The sequence below is a fragment of the Verruconis gallopava genome (assembly GCF_000836295.1).
Source record: "Verruconis gallopava strain CBS 43764 unplaced genomic scaffold supercont1.45, whole genome shotgun sequence".
Taxonomy (NCBI): Eukaryota; Fungi; Ascomycota; class Dothideomycetes; order Venturiales; family Sympoventuriaceae; genus Verruconis; species Verruconis gallopava.
In genome coordinates, this window is record NW_015622181.1 from 97,345 (window position 1) to 122,785 (window position 25,441).

General features: G+C 42.0%; 9 protein-coding genes across 9 annotated transcripts; 3 read left to right on the top strand and 6 right to left on the bottom strand.

The window, feature by feature from the left end:
* Window positions 1-1,962: 1,962 nt before the first annotated feature.
* PV09_08674 (uncharacterized protein) lies at window positions 1,963-3,816 on the bottom strand (the record flags this gene model as incomplete). The annotated part of the gene is made up of 6 exons (XM_016362611.1): window positions 1,963-2,247; window positions 2,307-2,646; window positions 2,703-3,145; window positions 3,203-3,269; window positions 3,321-3,507; window positions 3,570-3,816. 6 exons carry the CDS (start codon window positions 3,814-3,816, stop codon window positions 1,963-1,965), a joined length of 1,569 nt encoding a protein of 522 aa, XP_016209553.1.
* Window positions 3,817-4,262: 446 nt separating this feature from the next.
* On the bottom strand, window positions 4,263-6,418 carry PV09_08675 (uncharacterized protein). The gene is made up of 4 exons (XM_016362612.1): window positions 6,026-6,418; window positions 5,108-5,967; window positions 4,937-5,046; window positions 4,263-4,887 (listed from the first exon to the last, which is right to left on the bottom strand). Exons 1-4 carry the CDS (start codon window positions 6,342-6,344, stop codon window positions 4,641-4,643), a joined length of 1,536 nt encoding a protein of 511 aa, XP_016209554.1. The 5' UTR covers window positions 6,345-6,418; the 3' UTR covers window positions 4,263-4,640.
* Window positions 6,419-7,033: 615 nt separating this feature from the next.
* Window positions 7,034-8,282, bottom strand: PV09_08676 (uncharacterized protein). Its single transcript, XM_016362613.1, has 3 exons — window positions 7,832-8,282; window positions 7,601-7,782; window positions 7,034-7,546 (listed from the first exon to the last, which is right to left on the bottom strand). The coding sequence occupies exons 1-3, from the start codon at window positions 8,152-8,154 to the stop codon at window positions 7,050-7,052; spliced, it is 1,002 nt and encodes a 333-aa protein (XP_016209555.1). The 5' UTR covers window positions 8,155-8,282; the 3' UTR covers window positions 7,034-7,049.
* Window positions 8,283-8,893: 611 nt separating this feature from the next.
* Window positions 8,894-9,716, top strand: PV09_08677 (uncharacterized protein; the record flags this gene model as incomplete). The annotated part of the gene is made up of 2 exons (XM_016362614.1): window positions 8,894-9,633; window positions 9,687-9,716. Exons 1-2 carry the CDS (start codon window positions 8,920-8,922, stop codon window positions 9,714-9,716), a joined length of 744 nt encoding a protein of 247 aa, XP_016209556.1. The 5' UTR covers window positions 8,894-8,919.
* On the bottom strand, window positions 9,610-11,291 carry PV09_08678 (uncharacterized protein). Its single transcript, XM_016362615.1, has 2 exons — window positions 10,985-11,291; window positions 9,610-10,924 (listed from the first exon to the last, which is right to left on the bottom strand). Exons 1-2 carry the CDS (start codon window positions 11,160-11,162, stop codon window positions 9,990-9,992), a joined length of 1,113 nt encoding a protein of 370 aa, XP_016209557.1. The 5' UTR covers window positions 11,163-11,291; the 3' UTR covers window positions 9,610-9,989.
* Window positions 11,292-11,490: 199 nt separating this feature from the next.
* Window positions 11,491-13,775, top strand: PV09_08679 (uncharacterized protein). Its single transcript, XM_016362616.1, has 4 exons — window positions 11,491-12,030; window positions 12,087-12,570; window positions 12,625-13,382; window positions 13,433-13,775. The coding sequence occupies exons 1-4, from the start codon at window positions 11,604-11,606 to the stop codon at window positions 13,576-13,578; spliced, it is 1,815 nt and encodes a 604-aa protein (XP_016209558.1). The 5' UTR covers window positions 11,491-11,603; the 3' UTR covers window positions 13,579-13,775.
* A 325-nt stretch (window positions 13,776-14,100) lies between these two features.
* PV09_08680 (uncharacterized protein) lies at window positions 14,101-15,343 on the bottom strand (the record flags this gene model as incomplete). The annotated part of the gene is made up of 3 exons (XM_016362617.1): window positions 14,101-14,818; window positions 14,891-15,186; window positions 15,257-15,343. The coding sequence occupies 3 exons, from the start codon at window positions 15,341-15,343 to the stop codon at window positions 14,101-14,103; spliced, it is 1,101 nt and encodes a 366-aa protein (XP_016209559.1).
* Window positions 15,344-15,744: 401 nt separating this feature from the next.
* PV09_08681 (uncharacterized protein) lies at window positions 15,745-17,481 on the top strand (the record flags this gene model as incomplete). The annotated part of the gene is made up of 2 exons (XM_016362618.1): window positions 15,745-15,778; window positions 15,833-17,481. 2 exons carry the CDS (start codon window positions 15,745-15,747, stop codon window positions 17,479-17,481), a joined length of 1,683 nt encoding a protein of 560 aa, XP_016209560.1.
* A 1,482-nt stretch (window positions 17,482-18,963) lies between these two features.
* On the bottom strand, window positions 18,964-20,211 carry PV09_08682 (uncharacterized protein; the record flags this gene model as incomplete). Its single annotated transcript, XM_016362619.1, has 4 exons — window positions 18,964-19,066; window positions 19,120-19,171; window positions 19,230-20,008; window positions 20,093-20,211. The coding sequence occupies 4 exons, from the start codon at window positions 20,209-20,211 to the stop codon at window positions 18,964-18,966; spliced, it is 1,053 nt and encodes a 350-aa protein (XP_016209561.1).
* Window positions 20,212-25,441: the final 5,230 nt, after the last annotated feature.

The following is a 25,441-nucleotide window of genomic DNA, read 5'->3' on the forward strand; positions in this document are numbered from 1 at the left end:
AAGGCACTTGCTGGAACGAAAAGGAGAACGCATGGGAGGTCTATCTAGTTGATGAAAGGACGAAGCAAAGATACACCAGGAAGGCTACCATTTTCATCTCTGCCATTGGAAGTATCGCAGAACCTAGAAGATTGAAATTCCCAGGTCAAGACGAGTTCAAAGGCGTGATTTTCCACACCGCGCGGTGGGATACAAAGTATGATTACAGAGGTAAGCGGATGGCCTTGATTGGAAACGGCTGTTCAGCCGCCCAAGTGGTGCCTACTGTCGTAAAGGATGTCAAGAATCTCACCCAGTAAGGTTTTCTTTGCCAAAGCTAGCATCTGAACACTATTCTAACTCCGGTGGAGATATGCTCGCAGCCAGCAATGGTATCATGAGCGTCCTAATCGCGCGTTCACCGCATTTGAAAAGTTCTGCTTCAAGTATATTCCTCTTTGGCAAAGGTTTCATCGATTCCAGATATTCACCTCCAACGATGCCTTAGTGACGACGTATGGATCCTCTGAAGAATCTAAGAAGCAGCGCGAGGCAACAGAGAAAGCTGCCAAGGAATACATTTATAGGACAGCGCCGAAGAAGTATCATGATGTGCTCGTGCCGAAGTTCCCACTTGGTAATCCTATTCAATTCTCAAATTTATACCCCAGCATCTAATCGAAAATAGGCTGTAAGAGACGTATTTTTGATCCTGGCTACCTCGAGGCCTTGCATGAGCCAAACCTGACCCTTCGCAGCGAAGGTATACGAGCTATTGACGCCACTGGAATCATAAGCGAGTCTGGAGAGCACAAAGAGTTTGATGTGATAGTCCTTGCCACGGGGTTTGAAGTCTCCAGTTTCCTGGGACCTTTAAAAGTTATGGGTAGGAATAACATCGATTTGCATGAGCAATGGGATAGGCATGTCGGTGCACAGGCTTACATGGGCATGCACATCCACAATTTCCCAAACTTTGCCTTGATGTAAGTTTAACCTGGGTCATTTCATTTTCGACCAAAGCTTAACCTATGCCTAGGTTTGGCCCGAACACTTTCCCAGCGCACAATTCGGTCATATTTGCGTCCGAGGTGCAGGTAGACTATATCGCACGGACGCTTTTCGAACCTTTGATCGATGGCCGCGCCAGAACAGTTGAGGTGAAAGAAGGTGCGGAGGAGGAGTTTGTCAAATCTATCGACGTCGAACTTCGAAACACTGTTTTCTCGGCGGGCTGTTCAAATTGGTATATTAATAAGGCTGGTCGAAATTCTGCGTCGTGGCCCGGCTATGCAGCCACATTCTGGCGAAGGACACTCTTTCCGCGGTGGAAGGACTTCAAGCTTGAGGGAGGAAATAGCCTTTGGTTACTGCACAGGAGCTGGAGAATTCTGACCCGATTCCTGCAGTCGAAGCTCGCTATTCTGTGTTACGCGGTGGGGCTCGGGTTCCTCGTCAAGGAACAAGATCTGGGTCCATATCTTCAAGAACTCGCGACGCGCTATCTAAAGTAGATGGAAACAGGTGCCAGTCACATTTGGGTCAAGGCGATATTTATAAACTCCGTGCTCGTTATCTTTTCCCTTTCAGAAAGGATTTTGTATTATGCAATAGAGTTACAGTTTTACAATTGAGTACGTAAGCACATTACACTGATGGATTAAACACTTTCCATGAAAAAAAAAAACGGAGTCAAGACTGTAGGGAGACTGCACAATTCAGTCTTGAAAATGCATCCATTCTAGAGTGCCCTCTATCCATTGATCCAGGGTAGATATTAACAGCAGAATGTTAGAAGAGTGAGCTAATGAAGACTGAGACATGAGCGATGTAACCCCAAGAGCCAATAGCACCTATTGAAACCATAGACCGGTCATGCTTCCGTACCAATATCTAATGAATCCAGTTTGGAGACAAATATAAGATGACATTCAATGGTATTCACAAGTAGATCATTAGAATTTGCTCATTTAGATATGAGTATCAAAGGGCATAACGGAAGAACGGGCTCTTATCACCCATATCAAGTAGTTCCTGTTCATGATATCGGCTTCTCACACCAGCTTCACCGCCGAGATCCTCTACCCAGCGGTCTCTCTTTTTGTTCTCCTTTTCATAAGCCACGCGTAGGATGTATGTCATTATAATGGCGAATGTTGTGAAAGAGAATGATGCTCCAAACCCAAGTTGATATACTGGAGCCTCTCTAGCCAGATAGATGTTTGAGCCAGCAATGGCACCCATGTTCCCAATAGAGATGAGAAGAGCCTATACATTGTTATGAGTTTTAAAGGACCAGAAAGGAGAGTTTCTCGGAACACACTTACCATTGCGACAGCACGCTTTGATGAAGGAGCAACATTGTTCGCAGCCCAAGCGATGAGAGGTGGGAATCCAGCGTACAAGCCACCGGCGATTCCGAAGAGAAATCCGAGCGTCAAACCAGGATATTTTGGATGTGGAATAGCAAGCTGAGCAATAAAGCTAAGGGATGCTATGGTATAAGGAATTATAATAAAAATCCACCTGATTTGGTACCGGTCTGAGAGAAATGCGAACAGGAGGACGAGGATAACGGCAAACGAATAGATTGGTACGGTTAGGAGCTGTGCTTCTGCACGAGTGTAGCCAAGCTGTTTTATCACAGTTGGTACTGTTGCAGTAAAGCTTTTATTGAAGTCAACCCAGAAAGAACATGATCACGGAAAGGGATCAAATCTTACCCGTAAACACCGACGCTGTTGCCCCAGTAAATAAAGACTTTGGCCCAAACCTTCCATTCCTTGAAAGCATTGAGCACATGGTGGGGCCGAATTTTGTCACAATTGGTGACACGACCTTCACCGGACCCGGTCTCGTTGGCTATTCTTTCGATTATAAACTTTTTTTCCTGCTCATTTAAGAATTTTGCCGTTTCAGGGGAGTCAGGGAGGACCCTCCAAAGAGTAAATGAAATTGCTACGGGAACAAGACCTTCAATTATGAATATCCATTGCCAACCGCTCCTGCCACCGATTCCATCCATCTTCTCAATAACGAATGCGAGCAGGCCTGAAAAGGCTCCCGCCATGGAGGCCATAGAGAAGAAGATGGCAAAACGCTGTTGATATTCGTAACGTTTGAACCAAATGGTAAGCAAAAAAGTCGCAGCCGGGAAGAAACCAGCCTGGTTAATGGAGTCGGTGATCTATCGAGACATAAACGCGGCAAACGCTTAGCTTACCTCAGCTACGCCCAAGAAGAATCTCGCAACTAGTAGTCCGGAGTATGACTTTACAAGTCCCATCAAACTAACTTCTATGTTAGAGTGAAATCTGATGCTGGAGATGAGAAAGACGCACGTCATTACTAAGCCCCAGGAGAACAACAGGATGGAGATCCAGATAGACGGGCGTATGAGCTTCAGCACTATATTAGATGGGACTTCAAGCAGAGTGTACGGTACGTAGAACAAAGTGACAGCAGTGTTGTACTGCAAACCGTGGAGCTTAAGGTCGTTATTCATGCCAGCAATATTTGCATTTCCAACTGTGAATTGATGGTTCAATAAGTGAGAGTTTCCAGACCAAAATGGAGAAGAATTGACTCACTGTTGGAGCGATCAATGAAAGAAATAAGATACAAGAATGTGAGCAGCGGTACGACCCGCCGGTCAACTTTGCGTATAGCATGTTTCTGTTCCTTGGCTGTCATTCCCTGGGAGACATCGTCCTGATCGGCATTCTCCGTCTTAATGTCGTTCAGCTTGTTAATGCTGACTTCTTCGATCTGAGTTGCCGGAATGACATCTCTCACACGCTTCGTATTATCAAAGATTTTTTTGGATCGAACTTCCATGGTTAAGAACGACAGTTGTCAATAACGAGAAAGCTGTGCAGGTAAGTGCTGGCAAGTTGATATAGGTGATATCACCATGAGTCAGTCACTTGTAGACTTGCAGCCCTCGATAGCCTATTTCTGATTCAATATCTAGGCGCCCGCTTCATCGTACAACTGTATACTAGATGATAAGTCGAAAATGTTGTCGGACTACTCGCGGCACCGGGGAGATGGTAACCACCCACGAGCTTTTCACAACCCAGAACTTGTTCTGTCCGGGCCATTTGCAAAACTTGGAACAGATTCAACTAAAATCTGGTCCAGGCTACTCTGCAAGGTGGCGATCCATGACTAATGACAGGGTCACAAACCTTCAAATGTTTTTTTTTGAGACCAGCAGGCCATGCACCTAGTGGAGTGTGACTGTATTTAGCAGCTCAAACTCGCACGCTATTGAGAGCATGCCACGCTGGTGTGTACACGCGTTCTAAGCAAGCACAATTCCGAGTCTAAAAATCATGGACTGAGTTAGTAGATATCGCCTTAAACTAGAGAGTAGCAACTTTTCGAGAAAGAAAAATACTGCCAACTCATAATCCATGACCAATGCCACCTAATTTGCATCGTCTGATGATACGCAACAGGCCAGCCCTGGAAAGTCTTAAATCTGAGTACGCAATGCAAGCGAAACTTCTCTTGGATGGAAGAGCAAGTCATGTTCGAAATTTAGCCTGAACAAGTGTGACTCTTTAGTGTTGTATAGAGCTTTCTTAAACCAACTTGCCGACTGATACACGACGCGTGTTCGCGTCAAAGTCATCGATGAGGAAAGGCCAATGATCTCAGCCATGAATCAATGGTACCATAGCTGGAAATCTTTCCAAGAATGCAGGGGTTACTGTCCAGTTATTGAGGTTACGAAGGTGCTTTTCGAAGATGGAATGCAGTCTTTCTGCTCCACCAACTTCATCAACAGCATCAAGAACATCAAAGTTCCAATTAATCGACACGTTCTCCGTATACCACTTTCCTACAGCCTCATAAGGGTAATCTTCCGGATTCTCAATAAGCAGGTCCCGAACGCCTGGCCTATATAATAGGTTAGTCCACGGTAGCAAAACGTACAAGTACGTCTTACCACGGCAGGTTGGTTATCCATATCGCATGCGGAACAGTAATTTGCGTAGCTGTTGGCCTTAGCCAGTTGGGCATGTACATATAACTTTCTTTTGTTCGAGAGACCATCCACTGCGTTGATTAATTCAAAAATTCATAGGGAAATGTTTGCAAGGCCAATAAAACCACGTACCCTCATTGTTTGATTCATGATCCAGAAGAAGGCCATCTTTTCCGGTGTCTTCACCTGGAGATACGTCGAAAGCACATCAGACATCAATTCTTCCAAAGAATGAAGTGCCTCTTTATTCTCAGGATTTCTTAGCTTTTTCACGCTAGGTCTGGTCGGACCAACGACGGCATCCATGGGTACACCATCCGCAAGCATAGCTCTTCGAGAGCTTAAAAAATTGTGCAAAATATCATCCAATGGGCATACTGATGGAGCAAATGGGGGAATTGCAGTGAAAACTCCGTGCTTCGGGTGCTTCGGGCTTTCCTCTGCGAATGATCTATGGCCAACAGTCGACAAGCTGCTCGGAGTTGGGATTGCGATGGCACCATTATTTTGGATATGGCCTTCTTTTGTATTTTGTAGCGGAAGGCTTGATATTTGCACATCCACAATCTCGTCGACTGAATGCGTGCGCTGGACGGCAAGAGGAGTTGCTACTGAAGCCTGATATATCGAGACTTCCTCATGACCACTCTGGCCGTGATTTTCTCGCAGATTTGTTTCAGCATCAGTATTACGTGGTGAGAAACGTTCTGAAGCAGGAGATCGCGCAGCCATTACATCGGAGGATGATGGTGCCAAGCCGGAAGGAGGCATCCCATACGTGAAACAATTCAAGATATTTTGCTTAGGTGAGTGATCAGGCTCATCATTGCTAGGGTAAGAAATACCATCATCTCCTGCGTGGCCTGTATTGAACTCAATGGCTGAAAGTCGCCCGTGGTCGTTCACCAACATTGAGTCCGTGGTCTGAACAATAGGAGAGTTCATTGTGCAGATCTGTTGTTCCTCAGAGTGCTGCTCCTCGAGATGGCTGTCTGGTTGATGAAATGAGCGACAAGTACATCATCTGGAGATATTATGCGCTGCTCGTACCTTCACGCATGGCATTGTCATCACTTGAGCCTCTCAGTGTTGTAGAAGCAAGACCGAGAATGCTTTCAAGAGACTTGACAAGGGCTTGATTTTGCTCGCGAAGAACTTGGATCTGATGTTCTAGCGCCGCTTCTCTGTTTTTGAAAGTCTCCCGCATGTGTGCGTTTTCCTGCTCTAATTTTGAAATGCAATCTTTTGTCCGTTGCCGAAATGCGCGTTGAGCTTTGCGATCAATGTCCCGCTTATGCTGGATCTGCGCTTCAGTAAGTGTGGCTACTGCCCTGGACCGTCTTTGCGACGTGGAAATTGAACCCGCCATCTTGCCCAGTATTTTAGCAAAGCGTGTTCGAGCACAACATGTCAGACCGCACAGTTTCGGGAGGACAATGGTTGTCAAACGATATTTCGAGAAACGCTCAGCGCTGGACATGCGGAGTGTGGGGAATGTGGCGCAAAATATAGTTCTAACACTATCGACGACTAGCTAGAACCACGGACCAGCGGGGAAGAGCGCACGCATGGGGAAGACCTGCGGAGATGACAAGCAAAGATTGGTTGGCGAGACGGAACCGATTATAGCCAACGGTAAGATGGTCAGGGAGAACTTTTCTTCGTCGGAAGATTTGAATGGTGTAATCCAAGAATTTTACGTTTGTAGAACTGCTAGAAATTTCGGTCGTGCGCTCAAAGGAAATCTTGGAGATACCTGTCAGAAGGATGAATGAGACTTTCATATACTTGGAACCCTTAAGTAGGCTGGGTTTCGACATGTCTGAATGTAGAAATAGTTTTATTTCTAACGTGTACTGCTGTCGGATTGTAGAATAGCTGGCCAAATTTGTTCTCCTTGAGACGCTGATTTGAATCATCGCCCGTGGGGTTGCCGCTTGCATTTTTCATTGACTTTACCCGACGTAACCAGGTTTCGCTTCCACGACCAATACTCCAGACTAAGAAAAGGTTATTTTCCCCTTTAATGATTGTATATCATGTTATATATACTATTTATCGTCTTTTCTGCTCTTCACAATCTGCTCAGGCCAAGGGTAGCAGGAGCAATTCCCTTCGGGAGCTCTGGCTTACAGCTGGTTACGTTACATTGCAATCTGTAATAGCTTGGGCTCAACAACGGGTCCTCTACAATATCTGTACTTGATGCAAATGCGTCCCAACCCTTCAGCCCTTCCATCGTATCCATGCATTTCCTCTTAATGATAGTCAAAGCATCGCTGCCTAGCGGTATTCTATGGGGGAGAGGCGTAGAGCTGGCGAACATCAATGCGACGGCATCCATCATCTTGTGTGCAGCTAGTCTCGGATTCCCTAGTTGCTTACCGTCACCTTCCTGGTGTCTGCGCCTGCTATTCTCCTGCACAGTAACATAGTCTTGAATCGTAGTCGAGTTATAGGTTTTGTTCTTATTGTTAGGACTTAGAATACTCGTCCTGAACATTCCTAGCACGAACACGTGGACTCGTATGCCCAAGTGCATCGTCTCCCGTGACAAACATTCGGCAGCACCTGCTCAAGACAAATGTAAGACAAATGTTGTGGGCGGGAAATTATAAGATGTACCTTCGATAGCAAATTTCGATGCGCTGTATGGCCCACCAGCCGCATGTCCATACCAGCCCGCAATGCTACCCATGAAGAGGATCGCCCCAGACCGTTGCATACGCATAGGTTCCAGCACACAGCGGGTCATTTTCAAGGCTCCATAGAAGTTTGTTTCAAACTGTCTTCTCATTTCGCTTTCGCTAGAAAGTGTAAGTAAGAGGATTCGTTCATTCGCGACAGGGCCAATACCTGATCTCTTCCCATACGCCTGACATCACAAAGCCGGCATTGTTAACTAAAACATCAATGCGTCCCATGTGTGCTATGGCGTTGCGTACCTTAGCAGAGAGCTCGAGTTCAGGCATAGTTACATCCAGTTCGAGAGGGTAGAGCCTGTCGGTCGCCCCGGGTATGGCGTTGACGTATTCCAGGTCAGAGAGTCTTCGTACAGTAGGAATAACCTTATCTCCTCGGGAGAGTATGGCAGTGACGAGCTCACGCCCAATGCCGGACGAGCATCCTGTCACAAGCCAAACTCTAGGAGATGAAGATGCAAAATCGAGATTTCCCATTGGCAAGCGCACTGAGGTATGTCGACGATGGCTCAGTGAAACAGAGTCTTGAACAGTACAACTTAAGGTGATGCTACTATGTCCTTGAGGCGAGGTGGTATGGTATCTAGAATATTAATTCAAAAAGCTGGATACGCAAGTTAGAAACTCCGGTTGAGAGGTTATTCTCTCATGATTTGTGCTTGAAACTTACCGTTCAAAGATTCAAAAGAGAGCATCGTGTTCTTAGAAGGGCCTCTGACAGCAAAATTTCGGCGAATCCTGGAGCTTTCACAGGCTTTGCCAAGATGGAGTAATCAAGCCTTCGTAAGATCCAACATTATCGGCCAAAGCACTACGGAGTTGAGGCCCATGACCTCATCCAAGCTTTGCAACCATCTTACACATGAAATTTCAATTCTAGGAAAATGTGGGGAGAGAAAAACGGCTGAAGCCAGAGCGTGTCTTAGTCATGTATTGCCATGACTCATTTCCACTCTTGTGATATGCGGCAACAGTCTAACGACCGACTAGACAGGCCAGGTTTCTATGATTTCGGAATTGGTCTGCTTTCATATCTGCAGGGAATGAATGTTCACAACAAAAGCATTATTTCTTAAGAGATTTTGCTCAATTTCGCTATGCTTAAGATTGGAGTTAAAAATGTGTTCCGAATCTTGCTGCCATAACCAGACCCCTCTTCGGACAAGCAATGCTGATGCGGACAGGAAAAGGAATCAAAAGTCACGCATGAGAAACGGAGGAAAACATAAGAAAATAATACCCATGCACATGAACTTCAAAGCCTGGAAGAAATCATTAAAGGTCCATCAAAGCGCAAACCGATTCGAAATGGCTCTGGATTGGCTTAAAATCAGCTTGAATCAAAACCTCGCGGACTCCAGCGAGTTAGAAGCAACGAGGGATGGAATGGATGATGGCAAGAATCGATGGCCAGTTATCTCACATCGCGATAATCGCATCTGGAAGCATATGCTAAATGACTGGATCCATCAGATATCATCAAATCGGTATCATACACACGAAAATGGGTCTCAGAAGTCCCTGGGTCAAAGAGGTTCGGTGGATCGACTGCAAAGGGACCTTATAGAAGCTCTACTTGGTCATGGCATTCTCACAGAGCACGATCTGTGTCTGTTAACACCTGTTTCATCCATCAAAGGTCATTCAGCCAACTCTGATCAGATATATGACGCAAACGGATGCCCATACAAATCAATTAAAGCTTCCAAGTGCTCATGGTGGACATCGCCGGAACCAGAAGTTGCGGGTTTCGAGCCGATTCAAGTGAGGCGTGCGTTAGATGTGCGTGAGGAGCAGGATTCACTCAGGCTTTCTGCTACAATAGCACCAATGGATACGATCATCTCTGGGGAGCAGGAAAATGAGAGAGAGACTTCAAAGTCTACATTAAGACCCCAGCTTACCCGATCTGGAATTGAGACTCTTGAATCTCGAGACATAGACTATGAAGCGAGGGTGAGTGAATCAAGGCTTCCACCATACTTGGTGCTTCAACTAACCAAGAACAGCTCATGGAAATTTTATCGGACTTATGGTGAAGCTTATGTGCATCGTTATGGTATTTTCTTCTAACGAGTCTCGAAACTGATTAAGCTTTATATGACCAGAAATCCTCTAAGATTTGTTGGTTTCTCTTAATAAGTCGAATCTAACAACAAAAACTCAGATTGTGGTCATTTTCTGTGACAAAAATCCTCCAGAAATGTTTTGTAAAGGCTGAGACTAGAATAGCAGCAGACGCTATGCGTTAAACTACTAGCTTCACATTCTGGAAAGTCGTTCAAAAGCTCAAACTGATTGTCGATGAAAATTCAAGCTGCCGTTACCTGCTCCCTTGTTCTGAGGAACTCTGGGCTGAAATCATAATCTATGTATCCGTGCGGTTGCTTAGGGGTATAGAAGGTGCTCCTGTCATACTTGTTTAGTTCAAGATTGCACTTGACCCTAAATGGTAGATCTGGGGTTGAAATAAAGTATCGACCAAACATGACAACGATGTTCTTGTCCTTCTGTTGTTCATCCACAAGTTTACGAGCTGTTTCTGGTCGAAATCCTCCAGCTACAAGGAATGGGCCAGTCCAAATGTCATAGGCGAATTGAAGGGTATCGGAAACATCAACATCTACATTACCCGCAATCCTCGATTCGACAAGATGCAGGTAAGCAAGACCAAGCTGATCAAGCTTGCTGATGATGTCGGAAAATTGAGGAATCGGATTTTCCATCCTCATGCTGTTAAACGTACTCCATGGACTGAAGCGAATAGCGGTGCGGTCAGCACCGATTGCGGCTGCGACGGATTGTACCACTTCAAAGCAAAAGCGGGAACGGTTCTCAATGCTGCCCCCATACTCGTCTTCTCGCTGGTTGCAGGTATCTTGTAGGAACTGGTCAATCAGATAACCATTTGCGCCGTGTAGTTCGACGCCGTCGAATCCCGCCTCGATTGCATTTTGCGCGGCTTTCACGTAGTCCCGAACGGTGGACTTGATTTCCTGTGCGGACAAAGGAACCGGTATTTTGCTCTTGGGGGTGACCGGAACCGCACTTGAGCTGGTGATGGTAATACCTTCGGCTTTCGCTACTTCTTCGTTTGCTGTGCGGCCAAGAGCCCACAATTGACAGTAGATGAAACTCCCCTTTGAGTGCACATCATCGGTGACTTTGCGCCACGCCTTGATTTGGGCTTCATTGTATATGCCAGGGACGTTTGCATAACCGCCTTGCTGAGGCGAGATAAAGGTGCCTTTTTGAAGAGTTAGTATAGATGAGGTTAAATGGTTAACATGAATTGCATATAACTCACCTTCAGAGACTAGCAAAGTACCAGGCTCTGAGGCACGCTGGGCGTAGTAAGTAGCCATGATATCCAACGGAACATGGTCATCGGATGCGCGAAATCTTGTGAGTGGACACATGCCGATGCGGTGCTTCAGCTTCAATCTTCCAAGGGAGAGGGGTTCAAAAAGTCGAGAGTCGGCCATGGTCGATGCTGGTATTGCAACTGTCCTGGAGATGCTAGATGTTGGATGGGTGAATGCTGCGACAAATTGTGATATAAGAACGCACTTTTAAACCTCTTTTCAATGAGCAATCGAGGCAAAGAATTAGCAGGTTTTTTTTTAAAAAAATTTGTCAGCGAAAACTGTAAGGTACCTTAAACGTCCGAATCGATTAGCAGAGTGCTCCACATTATGGACGGAATCGTGAGCGTGACATGACTAATGCCGCTGTGGCGAGGTTGTGGAGCCATGCCGCCAATAGTGTTTTCCGGACTTCTGATTAACTGTGATTCCTGAGCGGGCGTGTTGACGGATGTTCGGCTTTGCTACCATATGCTGGATTGATTCGTAAAGGAAAAATTGATATATTTGACCGTTCCGTCGCAATGCCTTTCCCATTTTCAGAACAATCAACGCATCAATATGGGCTCCATCTCAGACCAAAAGCTTCGCATTGCTTCCGCTTCCGGTTCGGTCACGGACCGAAGGTTTGGTTTTGCCGACTTAGCAAAATCTGAAGAAATAGAGTTCATCGTTGGTGACTGGATGTCTGAGTATAATATGACTACCCGTGGCGGAGCGAAAATCAACAACAGCGGTACCACAGATGAATTTGAGGAATCGTTCCTGGAAGCTATTGTGCCAGCGTTGCCATATATCGCGTCAAGACATATCAGGGTCGCGGTAAATGCTGGTGCCAGCGACACAGAGAAGCTGCACAACGTTCTTGTGGACAAGATCAAGGCTGCTGGCTTAGATTTGAAAGTGGCTTGGGTCGGAGGTGATGAGGTTATTGACCTTGTAAAGATCGCGCTGAAGGAAGGTGACGACTTTCCAAGCCTGACAACAGGTATACATCGAGATTGATATTATGCTGTTTACAATGTCTGACAATCTTACTTGCAGGCAAGAAGCTTAGTGACTGGGAATTCGAGCCGATCTACGCTCAGTGCTACCTCGGAGCCTGGGGTATTGTTGAAGCCCTGAAGCATGGCGCGGACATTGTTCTTTGTGGTCGAGTAGCTGATGCTTCTCTAACTATCGGCTGTGCAGCATACTACTTTAACTGGCAACGAGACGATCTGAAACAGCTTGCTCACGCATTTGTCGCAGGTCATCTAATTGAATGCTCAACCTATATCACTGGAGGCAACTTTTCCGGTTTCAAGAGCTTACCGGGAAATTCCATCAACATAGGATTTCCAATTGTTGAGATAGAAGCTAATGGCGAATTCGATGTAACAATGCAAAAGGATCGTGATGGCATGGTTACGATCGACACATGCAAGGCTCAGCTCTTATATGAGATCCAAGGGCCATTTTACTACAACTCCGACGTAGTTGCAGTTCTAGACAAGATCAAGATCGAACAAAAAGGGGAAAATATGGTGTAAGTCAGCTATGCTGCATGTCTCCGGTGTGAATGACATCTGATTTTGAGTAGACACGTGAGTAACATCGGCTATCTCAAGCCACCACCAACTACAAAGGTTGGTATCACCGCCAAGGGAGGTTTCCAGGCAGAAGCCCACTACTTTCTCTGTGGACTCGATATAGAAGAGAAATCTCGGATGATAGAGAAGCAAGTACGTCACGCATTGGATGAGACCAAATATCACTGTCTCAAGTTCCGGACCCACGGTCGGTGTCCGGTTGACCCTAAGAATCAAGATGCGGCTACTGTTGACTTCCGTATCTTTGTTCAGTCGAAGGACAAAGAAGCTTTGTCAACTGCGAATTTTTTCCGCCCAGTCACAGACGTCATCATGCAGAGCTATCCAGGGGCAACTTTCGCCGTAGATGCGAGACAAGCCGTCCCACGCCCTTATTATGAGTACTGGGTTGCATTGCTACCACAGAGCAAAGTAAAACATGTCTGCCACATTCCAGCAAAGGGTCTCGACATTTCTATTGCTCCTCCTACAGACACTGAGGATTTTTTATATAACCAAAGCACCTATGAAACCACAAATATTCAAAACCTCTCTTCTTTCGGTGCAACCGAACGAGCACCGTTGGGCTACGTTGTACACGCTCGATCGGGAGACAAGGGTTCGGATTGCAATGTCGGTTTTTTTGTACGCAATGCTGACGAGTATTTGTGGCTTCAAAATCTCTTGACCGTCGATAAAATCCGTCAGCTTCTCAATGAAGATGATGCTGGAAAACCAATATTTCGATTTGAACTTCCAAATATTTGGGGTAAAGTTTCACATATCCACGTGCAGAAAAACATAGCTAACATATTTTAGCCGTCCATTTCCTTTTAAAAGATCATCTTGATCGAGGTGTAGGATCCAGTTCAACATATGATGTGCTGGGCAAGAACTTGGCAGAATATTTACGTTGCAAGCTGGTCGATATTCCTACAAAGTTCTTAAATCGGGGAATAATATAGGTAGTCTGACCATTGGGAGTTAATAGCAACTACCTAGTAGATAAAGTACTACAGCGGTAAAACAATGTGTAATATGTACGCACTTAAACGACAAGTTGGGAATAGTTGGGATCAAATCTAGATGGACGTTGCTGCTAATTTTGAATTATTATACGTGATTTCTATCTCAAATCGCTTTGTTGTGGTTAACTATTTGGAATGCTTACGTGAGCTACCTTAAGAGATGCTCCAATGGCGATCGTCATTTCCAGCAGTAATGCTCGTTACACAGGTGGCCTGTGTTGAGTCGGAGGATGAAGCTACTTCGATGCTTCCCAACGATAGACAGAAATGGCGCGGGGGCAATTGATGTGAGCTTCAACCGCGGATTAGTCCGGGCATTCTGAGTAGGCTTCTGAGGAGCGCAGTTTTCATCAGGCTTCTGGGATTTCCTAGATGAATAGCTAAGAAGAAAACGATTTGTACAAGAAATAATAGCAATGCACGTCATCATTATTCGCCAAGCCATTTCTTTCAACGATTCTAAGCCTTGATGCTTCGAATCCCTGCATGTGACCAAATCGCATATGTCAGACTTTGCAAGGCGTATTGTTTAGCCTTTATTCCACTTGCCTGACCTTTCAATAGTCGTGCAGCAATCCCTTGCATAATCACTGCTGTGCGAAAGTTGCTAAATGCTAGAGCCCAGTCTACTCCCTCTCTTGGATCCCATCCGGCAACATTTTGATACCAATCAAAGCATTCTTCAGCGCTTGGAATACCGTCCACGTTACCCGACGAGAATTTTTCATGCAACTCTCTCAGATCCTCAGTTAGTGAGTACTCGACTAGCATCGGCATTCGTTTGAAGGACCATGAAAATGGCGAAATCAGGTTCATAAGATCAGAGAGAGGATGACCTTCAGTCGCCATTTCCCAGTCCAAGATACCAATCACACGAGCTTTTAATTTGTCAAATACCAGATTATCAAGTTTAAAGTCTCCGTGAACTAATGCTTTACGATTATGCGGCCGTAATAGCTCGTTAGAGAAGAAGCTGACAAGTTCATCGTAATATGGTAGTTCTCCCACTTCTTGCCCTGTTTCGACACTTCTCACTTTAGCTTGCGTAGCCGAGACTCTGCTGAGCGCCTGGACTTGCCGCGAGTAGAATTGGGTCGGCTTTATAAGTGTACTCAGACCAACTGCCGATATGTCTATTTTGTGCAACTTGCCTAAAGTGTGCAGAGCCTCTTTCCAACTACATATTTGTCAGACATTCCAATGCTCATGAGGTGTCGCTTACAGAGTGTTCTGGAACACTCATACTTACATTTCACGGCGTTCCACTGGTGAGAGATCGGGTAACCATGGATCCTTGAAAATCCTTCCATCTAGGAATTCCATGATATAGAAAGGGGTACCTATCACTGAAACATCCTCACACAGGCAGTAGGTTTTAGGAACTGCCACATCGGTATGCTCCAAAGCCTTGATCACTAAATATTCTCGTTCAATACGATGCGCATTCCTGGATATCAATTCTCCGGGCGGCTTCTTGCGGAGAACAAACTTTTGCCCTGTCGCAGAAGTAATTTCGTATGTTGGATTTGACTGCCCGTGAGAGAACTAAGTTACATGGATCTTATAGTTAGCGATTCCAACCCAGAAGAAAAGAATAGAAATTGTTCTTACTCACCTGGTTCAAACGGATCGGGGTTTTGATGACGGGTACGTTGACTCGCACATACTCAGTAAAAGCTGCCACATCTATGGGCTGTCTCATATCGTTCGCCTTAGCTATTATGAACAAGGCTAATGGATTCGTGCTTTCATATGCTACATGAATACATGTATCTTCAAGTTCGCACACTGCAGTCGCCTCTATAAATGTCTATCCCGAGAACAAACCCAGCAACAAGGAGACTAAGGGGACAAGGCTTCGGAGTGGTTGTACTCATCTCTCGTGACATGACTAATTTACAGGCTGCTATTGACCGCCCTTATTCATCCGACCCATTTCAGATTGAAAGAATTTTCTAAGACTCCTCTTGGGAGTCATGGACTTTTCATTTACGCAAGGCTTCTGGGATGGATGAAAATACGCGCTGTAGTAGATATACATTGCTCGCACTCCACGCGACCCAACAGTTTGCCTACTAGAGATTCCCCACACGACTTCTCAAAATGTTATTCAAGTCAAAGAATCCAGACGTTCATTGTAAGTGAATGTATCTGATTTTTGTAATAGCTAGTCGTTGACACCACTCTGCAGGGCCAAGAGACCAGAGTCTGTGGTCATGGTTGTTTGAAACCTGCCTCTCTAAGTTCGACGCCAACAAGTTACAAGGCTACACAGACGTAGAGACGAAGCAATACATTAGCTATGCGCAGCTCAAGAGATACACCGAGCAGCTCTCAACTTTCTTGTCAGAAAGTTATGGTCTACGTGAGGGCGAAGTCGTCATCATCTACAATAGAAACTCCATATGGTATCCGGTGGTTGCCCTAGCCGCGGTCCGCATCGGTGCAGTCACGTGTGGGATTTCGCCCGAATACACTGTCGACGAGCTAACGTATGCGTTGAAGTTGACTAAAGCGAAGCTCATCTTCACTTCGGCTTCCCTGAAGGCGACAGCCTCCGCTGCTGCAACTAAAATAGGCATGGGCATCGAGTCGATTTTGTACATGGGGAGTGGACAAGGTGGAGTGAAAGGCGTCGAGGAACTACTCCAGATGCTAGCATGTTCAGATGCCCGAGCTCTCGTGAAGCCGTTTGAGATCCCAAAGGACAAAACAAATCACGATGTGTGCGCTTACCTCTGTTTGAGCAGCGGTACGACTGGATTATCGAAAGCCGTCATGATATCCCACGCAAATATTATTGCTCAGTGCCTGCAAGTGCAACAGATCACGCCTCCTGACCACACTAAGATCCTCGCAGCGCTACCGTTCTATCACATTACTGGTATCGTACATGAAGTACATCTTCCGATTACGCTCAATGCTCATGTTTATGTGCTGGCGAAATACACCTTGGATTCACTTCTTCGGACAGTTTCTGAGAATAAGATCAAAGAGCTGTTGATTGTCCCTCCTATTCTCATACAATTGGTGCAGGACACAGAAACAGTGTCTAAGTACGATCTTCACAGCGTGGAACGCTTCTCATCCGGAGCTGCACCACTGCCCGGTGAAGTTCTCAAGCTGCTAGAAAAGAAATTTCCGGGAACAGGCTTCAAACAGGGCTACGGAATGACGGAGTCGTGTTCAGCCATCACGTCCCACCCCCCTTCAAAATATGCCTACAAATACGCCGAGAAGGTGGGCATGTTGGTTGGGTCCACAGAAGCAAAGATAGTGGATCCTAACACGGGAGAGGAGTATGGAGTAGGCAAGCCGGGAGAGATATGGGCTCGCGGTCCGCAGGTAGCCATGGGGTACCTGGGCAATCCTGTCGCCACAGCGGACACATTTGATAAGGACGGTTTCGTTCACACCGGAGATATCGGGCAATTTGACGAAGAAGGCTTCCTCTCCATTACAGACCGAATGAAAGAGATGATTAAGGTCAAGGGTATTGGAATTGCTCCCTCGGAGCTCGAGAACTTACTTCTGGGCCATCCCATTGTAAGCGATGTGGCCGTGTGTGGCATAAGCGATGATCGCGCAGGAGAAAGGCCCAAAGCTTTTGTCGTTCTGCGACCGTCGGCAAGAAAATCGCCCGTTGATGCTGCAAGGTCTCTAATAGAATTCACAAAAGCGAATAAAGCGAGACACAAGTGGATCAAGGAGGTTGAGATTGTGAAGGCCATACCCAAAAGTGCAGCAGGCAAGATCCTACGTAGGCAGCTGAGGGAGAAGCGAGACTGCGCTAGCGGCAACATAGCCGTCCGAGATCTGCCATCTTCGGCTAAATTGTAGAGTAGCTGCTTGTCTTAGTGACTAAATATGAGCAATCCAAAAGAGCAAAGGTTGTGCAAGACCAGCATTGGTAAAATGGGAGTAACTTGGATCCAATTGCAGGATGGAGTTCGACCTTCGAAGTAAAAGTGAGAGGAGCACAAGCGGCGCAGAGGTACCGTTATGGAGAAAGTTTAGCTAGTCCGACATAGTGGTCTCTTGGCCTGATCTAGATCCGCATTCATATCCAGATCATTCTTACAATTAGCTACATCTGCAAGCTTGATTCTGAGAGTAAATGATGTCGTCTTCTAACTCATTTGCTTGAAGTTTAGGTTCACTCGATGTTTGCCCTCGATTTCAAATCAGTGCGACTCGACGGACGCTAGCTTCACTTATTGCGAAGCAGTACATTTACTTTCCACGGCGGTCCAACGCGTAGACGAGTGTGGCCCGAAATTCGAAATGAATGCCCAGAAAACCTCTGTAGAACTTGTTGATCTCGTCAGTAACCTAACGTGGTCAGTCTGCAGTTCGTCGTAACGCCAAGCCAAGTGGAGCCAGTGCAATCCAACAATTTTTTTCTCTACATTTGCTCATGCAGTTTATGTGGCCCGGAACTGCAGCATCGACGTCGGTATTGAGATCAAGATCACGTGTATGGATAGCTGATGATGTGAAGATGGGAAGACATGAGTAATGTGATTACCATGAGTAATGTAATCAGCAGTGCCAGCCAACGTCAGCCGAAGGGTTGCAAGCATGAAAGGGAATTTGAATGAGGAACAATCAAACCAATCGCGAGATTTACGTTCTCCACATCGTGGTTGAAGAAAGCATCAGAGCAATCATCTCACACGCGTTTCGGCTTAGAGGCACTACTACCACATCGATTTAAGTATATCGTGATCATAAGACGACCTAGCGGAGTTGAGCATGAGTTTCAAGTTCTTAGCTGTGGATAATATACTGGATTGTAACCGAAAGCAAGTAGATGAAAACATGGAACTCCAGACCCAGCACTCTTGACGTGCAAAAATTAACTGCGTCGTTCGTGCAAGGAGCGTCCACCAACACTCATAGGACATTTTCTATGTTTGCACAGGCGCCATGCTATTCATCTGCGCCATTACGAGAGTCATATTATTGGCGCACAACAGCCGTACGCCAGCAAGTGCGAATTTTCAACCATCCTTTGAATCGATTCAGAATATATATAAAGTGGAATGCCGTGCCAGCAGGAGTGTATTGTAGGTCATTTCTCTTTCACCATTAACAGCATATTTTTTGTGCACATACAGCTCGATTCGACAAGCCTATCTGCTCACTGTGAAACTACTTGCTAGGGCTGTCGCCAATATCCGCTCAATTTTCCATTTCTGCTCTGCTCTAGGACGTGGACGTCTGAGTGATCGTGCCTTTGTCCTCGGCTGAGCCTCATGAGTCCGTCGGCATTATCACTTTTCTTTCCGTCTCTATCTGAGGGCATCATTTTACCATTTCCTACTTTTCAGTATCAAATATTACCTTGTGAGCTTTCATTGAGTTGAACAAAGCATAACCTTCAACGGCTTGACTAAGGGGTAATACTGTCTCGGTCATAAAACTACAGTGGGGTCAATAATCGTTGGCCTTTTTTTTTTGGAATACTCAACATACTTCAACAGATGTTGCTTCTTCTCGAGAAGTTCCAATGCTTCTGGGAAAATGCCTTTAAAGATTGAAATTAGCATAAGCAACATGGACTTGCATCAGGAAATTGTACCCACTTCGAACCGGACATCTGCCCATTTGTATAGTCAGATTTTTTCCATACGCTTGATTTCCACTCCAAGGGATTGGTCCATTGTGAACTCCGACACTTGAGATAATTCCCCAAGGCCGAAGAAGTTCAAACCCCATAGAAAGAGCATCGCTGTTGCCTACGACCTCAATAACAACATCCGCACCGCGACCATCCGTCAGTTCTTTAATGCGCTGGAAGAGCTCTTCAGGATGCGTTAGATAATTCCAAGGCTCACCTCCAAGTCTTTTGGCTGTTTTCAATCGATCTTCGACGCCATCAACTACCAAGATAGACTGTGGTTCGTATTCCAAAGCCGCAATTAAAGCACAAAGACCGACTGGACCACAACCGATCAACACCACTACACTTTCTCGAGCTTTGTCACGAGACATTTTGCCGAGTGCATTGAAAGCCGCAAAATAGCCAGTAGGGAAGATATCTGCCATGAGACATAGCTTCAGCTCGTCAATTCCAGCCGGGGCCTTCATAACTGTCGTCTCAGCCAGTGGTACCCTGACGTACTCAGCCTGCCCACCATCGAGCAATGGACATCCAAAGAGTAGGCAATTCTTGCAGCGCGATGAGAACCCCCGTGCACAATAATAGCATGTGCCACAGCTAATGGTGAACGGGGATACAACATGATCCCCGGGTTTAAGATCTTGAACATTGGAACCGACTTGATCAACTATACCGGTAAATTCATGGCCCATAATAAATCCGGTTGCGGAAGCTTGATGACCTCTGAACACATGAAGCTCACTATAATAAATACATTAATAATAGTTATTTGAAAAGCACTTACTATATATACTTTAAATATATATAAATTTCTTTCTTTCATACCTGCCACATATTGCGGTATATCGCACTTTTATTATGATATCCTTAGGATCTTGAATTTTTGGAACGGGTCGGTCTTCGAGTGAAACCTTGTTTGCACCCTGGAAAAGAACAGCACGCATTTTAATAGGATTGATGTACATTCATATCACAGCATATATTTAGGCTTTCTGGAAAAAGAAGAAATAGGCCTATAGTCAAAACATCTTGCTGGCGGAGCCTTTGGTTAGAATAGAATAGTATTTCTACTGAAGTTCTCGTCTTAAGATTTTTAAACAAAAATTTGCTAGGGCGTGACCACGTAAAGGTAACTTTCTTAAACATGGTGCCATTAATCAATCCAGAGTCAAACTACCTCAAGGTTTGCTCACCGAGTCTTAAAGAATCATTTGATGGCATGACGGACGAGGACTGATCAAACCATGAGTTTGGTCACATTACTCATGTATTTCCCATGATTAATGCAGACTTGATCCGCGCTATGACGGTCCATCGGCTTATTAAATACAAAGTTTAAAGAGCCTGGGTCCATTAGAAGCTGGATCTGAAGTAGGTATAATTCAAATGTGCTGCTATTGCAGTCGTCCATGTAATTGCTACGCTTGACGCGATGAAAAAGGAGACTATTACTGGATGGGATTTATTTTTCGGATTGGTATGAAGTGTATTATCTAAGCGAGGTTAAGTATGTCAGTCTAAGCACATACCAAGTATCACGTGACATAAGCAAACGCTGGCTAGATAAGAGAGGAGAGCCAGGGGTAAGGGATAGGAGAATAACTATATAATCCATCAGTCAAGACAGCATATAATAAACTAAGCAGATTTATAATCTTATTTATGTACTATTTATTATTCCCATAATCTTCTATATAGATATTAATAATTATAAGCCCAGTTAGTAACTAATATAGTACTATATAAAGTGAGAAGGTGCAGCAGTATGTATGACCTGCAGGATAAGCCTGAATAGACCTATATAATTATTAAGTAGTATACTGCCAGAATAATAATAATAATAACTACTAATATATAAATATAATCTAAGTAAAAATACTGGATCTTAAGCTTATCAATACTTTATAAAAGTGAAAACTTAAAGTAATTATATTATATTTAACCTATCTATCAATTAGGTAGTTAACTAAGTTAAATAAGTTCCTAATAATTATTATATAAACTATAGTAGATATAGTAAATACTATTAAAGTAAAGGAACAGCTAGTTATCCTTAAAACTTAGGATAATTAGGATAAGTAGATTAAATAACTAAAAGGGATAATTATACCTATACTATAGACAAAATTTATAGACCTAGACTTAACTAATCTACTAGCTATACCAACCCTTAATATAGAGGAACTAATTAAGTTAGCCTATTTAGCCACCTATACTATAGCAGTTAGTAAGGTAGAGGAGGAGTAGGTTAAGCCACCTAAGTATAATTAAGTCTAATATAACCTCATAAATAAAGAGAGAGAGGAATTTAGGTTTGACCTGGAGATCTTTATTTATAAGGACCTACCTAAATTTAAAGCTGAAGAATAAGAATATATAGAAGCAGTTTAGGTTATCTAATAGATATATAATAATATAGCTAAACTATATTTAAAGGTAAAAAATCTGCTCTATATATAAGTTCAGAAATTGTGAGATATCTATTGAGGCGATCCAGCTCTATAAAAGTAATATATAAGGGAGGTATATAATATTATAATTAGGATGCCGGTAATAGCAAAGATAATTATATCTTAAGTATTTAAGTAGTAGGAGGTAATGCTTTAAGCTGAAGTAGTTAACCTACTATATATACTAGACTATAAGTAGTAGTTGAGTGACTTACTAGCTATAGTTAGTAATCTGGTCCTAAGTATAGTAACTTGGTGTTACGAGGTAACATGTGAATTGTCATGTGAGTACAGTTCTGATTATTTTGATCATTTTCCAGAAAATGATCAAAATAAGTGTATTAGTTAATGGTTGATAGCCAGGGTATCACTAATTAATAAAAATAATTATTCTACTTATTCTAAATAAAATAAGTAGAATAAGTAAGGTAATAAGGATACTAAGAATAAAGTCTATATAAATATCCTATCTTTACCAGTATTATACTTCTTCGTAATTTAATTATCTAGTTTATCTAATAGTTAGTTTAAATATACTCCTATACTCTTAAAGTTTATATTATTCTAAATCATAAATATAATTATCTTATTATATTCCTTCTATAATAAGCTTTAATTATACCTTATTCTTTTACTTTAGAAAGCTAAATCCTTCTAAAGTAGCTTATATTAGTAAAACTAGTTAGTACTGGGAAAGTATTTCTAATAAAAGTTGAATTACTAAGTTATTAGATAGAGTTGTTACGAAGTAACATGGGAATCATGTGAAAGGAAAATGATCATATTAATCATTTATGATCAAGGTGATCGGTTTACATAAGTGAAAGGTTGTGATTCGCCTGGGTGGATTGGATGAATCAGGAATACAGTCTACAATCAGTTTGATTATTTATGATTAGAATAAGCGCCAGGTTTTATATATCTATAAATATATCTTATCTCGCCTTCGCTATGGCTCTCTATAATTTAACTATCTAGTTTACCTAGTAGTTAGTTTAAATATTTTCTTATACTTTTGAAGCTTATACTTGTTAGGAATACTTTCCCAGTACCGACTAGCTTCACTAATGTAAGCCACTTCGGAAGGGTTTAGCTTCCTAAAGCAAAGGAACAAGGTATAACCAGAGCTTATTATGGAAGGAATATAATAAGATAGTTATATTTATAACTTAGAATAGTCTAAGCTTTAAGAGTATAAGAAAATATTTAAACTAATTACTAGGTAAATTAGATAGTTGAATTACAAAGAGGTGTAATACTAATAGAGATAGGATATTTATATAGACCTCTTTCTTAGTATCCTTATTACCTTACCTAAAGTAATTATTTCTTAATAAAATAAGTAGAATAATCACTTTTACTAATTAGTAATACCTTGGCCTCCGGTTATTAGCTAATGCGCTTATTTTAATTATTTTGCCCAGAAATAATTAAAATAATCAGAACTATGTTTATATGTTAACTTATATATTACCTTATAATACTATTCCCCTCTTTAGTAAGCTTATCCTAAGCTTTAGTACTTAAAGGGTCTAGTAGCTACTAAGAGGGAAATAAAGATATCTTTAACTTCTTCTCTCTATTATAAATGTCTCACTTCTAAAATTAAGGAGTCTAGAAGTATTACTATATTTAATTATAAATATTATCTAATTTATAGATTAACCTATATTGCTATATCTTCTTTAAAAAATATTAAATATATAAATTATATTTATAAAGGTATAAAGTATATTAATATATTATAGGAAATTCTAGATAAGACCAGTGTCATGGGGTCACCCCTATGACACGTGATTGGCACCATCCTATTGCCTATCTGATTAAAGCAGCACCGATATCAGCTAACATTGTGAGGAACGGAGTAGGAACATACGCACGGTACAGCTGCGCTCAGGCCGTGGGTCATGTGCTCCAGGGGAAAGCAGTATTTAAGCTATACATAATATCTACCTTAGTTTAACTCCTTAATTATTAGTTTTAATACTAATCTATATTTATTACTCCCTATCCTGATATCACGCTTATATTCACCTCTTATAATTCTAATAACTCTTTACTAAAATAAAGGTATAAATTTAATATTAAAATATTAAAATAATTATATAATAATAGTATCTTTATATTTATTATTAAACTAGAATCCTTATCATTAATATTATTAATTGATAAGTAAATCAGAGAACTAAAGAAAAGAGAAGCAGACCTTTAAAGAAAGATCTAATTTAAAGAGCTAAAAGAGAGAGTAGTATAAATAGAGGCTATAATTAAAGAATAATTAACTTATAATATTCTTACTATAATTAAAGATAGCTAATTAAAGAATACTAATACTAAAACCCCTAAATTAATACTACTAAGTACTCTACCTTAAGGGAAGGATATCCACCTAAAAGACTTTTTAGAATATAAAAGAAAAATATTATAGGAGTATATTAACTGGATCGACTACGCTATAAATATATTTTAACTAGTATTTAAAAGATTTATATAAGAAAGTATTTAGGTTACCTAAACCTAATAATTTCTTATAAGCTCCTTAAGAATAACTTAGTCTAACTATACCAGAAATAAAGGAGATAAGCTAAATATATAGGAAGAATTTATAATATTCCTATTTAATAAACTTAAAGATCTAGGAAACCATAAGCTAAATATCTATATAGTATACACTTAAGCAACCTAAAGGAAGGGTTAAACTATAGCTAACTTTAAAGTATACCTTACCTCCTTAAAAGCCTAGATAATTACTATATAGATAGAGAAGGAGAAATATAATAACCTTATTATAAAACTTAGATTAGATTTATAGTATTATCTAATAAGCCTACTAATAATACTAGAGATATATAGTAGTGTTATAATACTGCTTATAAAATAGGAGAAAACTAAGAAGAAAATAAAGATAGAGATAGCAAATATAGGCTTAAAATGAAAGTTTGGTAACAGTAATATATTCCCTAAATATAATTAGAGTAGGGAATTAGTAAATCTGAAATATAAGTTAGAAGATCCTAAACTATCTACTAATAAAAAGAAAGAGTTAAAAATAAGATATTATAAATATAATAAGTTTAGATATATAGCGCGAGACTATCGTAAGCCAAAGGGAGAAATAACTAATAAGGAAAAAGTGTTAGGGTTATATTAATCTTTATATATATAACTTATACAGAACTTAAAGCTATAGGAAAAGTAATTAATATAAATAGGATAATTAAGGGCCTTACTAATAGTAAGAATATCAAAATTATATTAGACTTAGGAGCTGATATTAGCCTAATAACACTAAGACTTGTAGAGGAGCTTAACCTCCCAGAAGCAGATATATATATACCTTACCTATATTAGGGGGGTATACAGATATTAACTGTTTTAGGATATATAAAATTAAACTATATTTATAAAATATAAATAAAGTTAAGAAGACTGTACTATTAATTACATTTATAATAGACTAAAGGTAATTATATATTATTCTAGGTATACCTACTATAAAGTAATAAGATATTCTCCTTAATATAAGATAGGAGAAGTAATACTTTAAAGATATAGTACTAATAATGCGCATAATAAGTATAGAGGAAGAGATTAATAAAAATAAATACTATAATATACTTCTCCTAAATATAGAGCTAAAGAAGGCGTAAGCAGAATATATACTATCTAATAAATTATAAGATTTTATAAATATCTTTAAAAAAGAAGCTATAATAATATTATT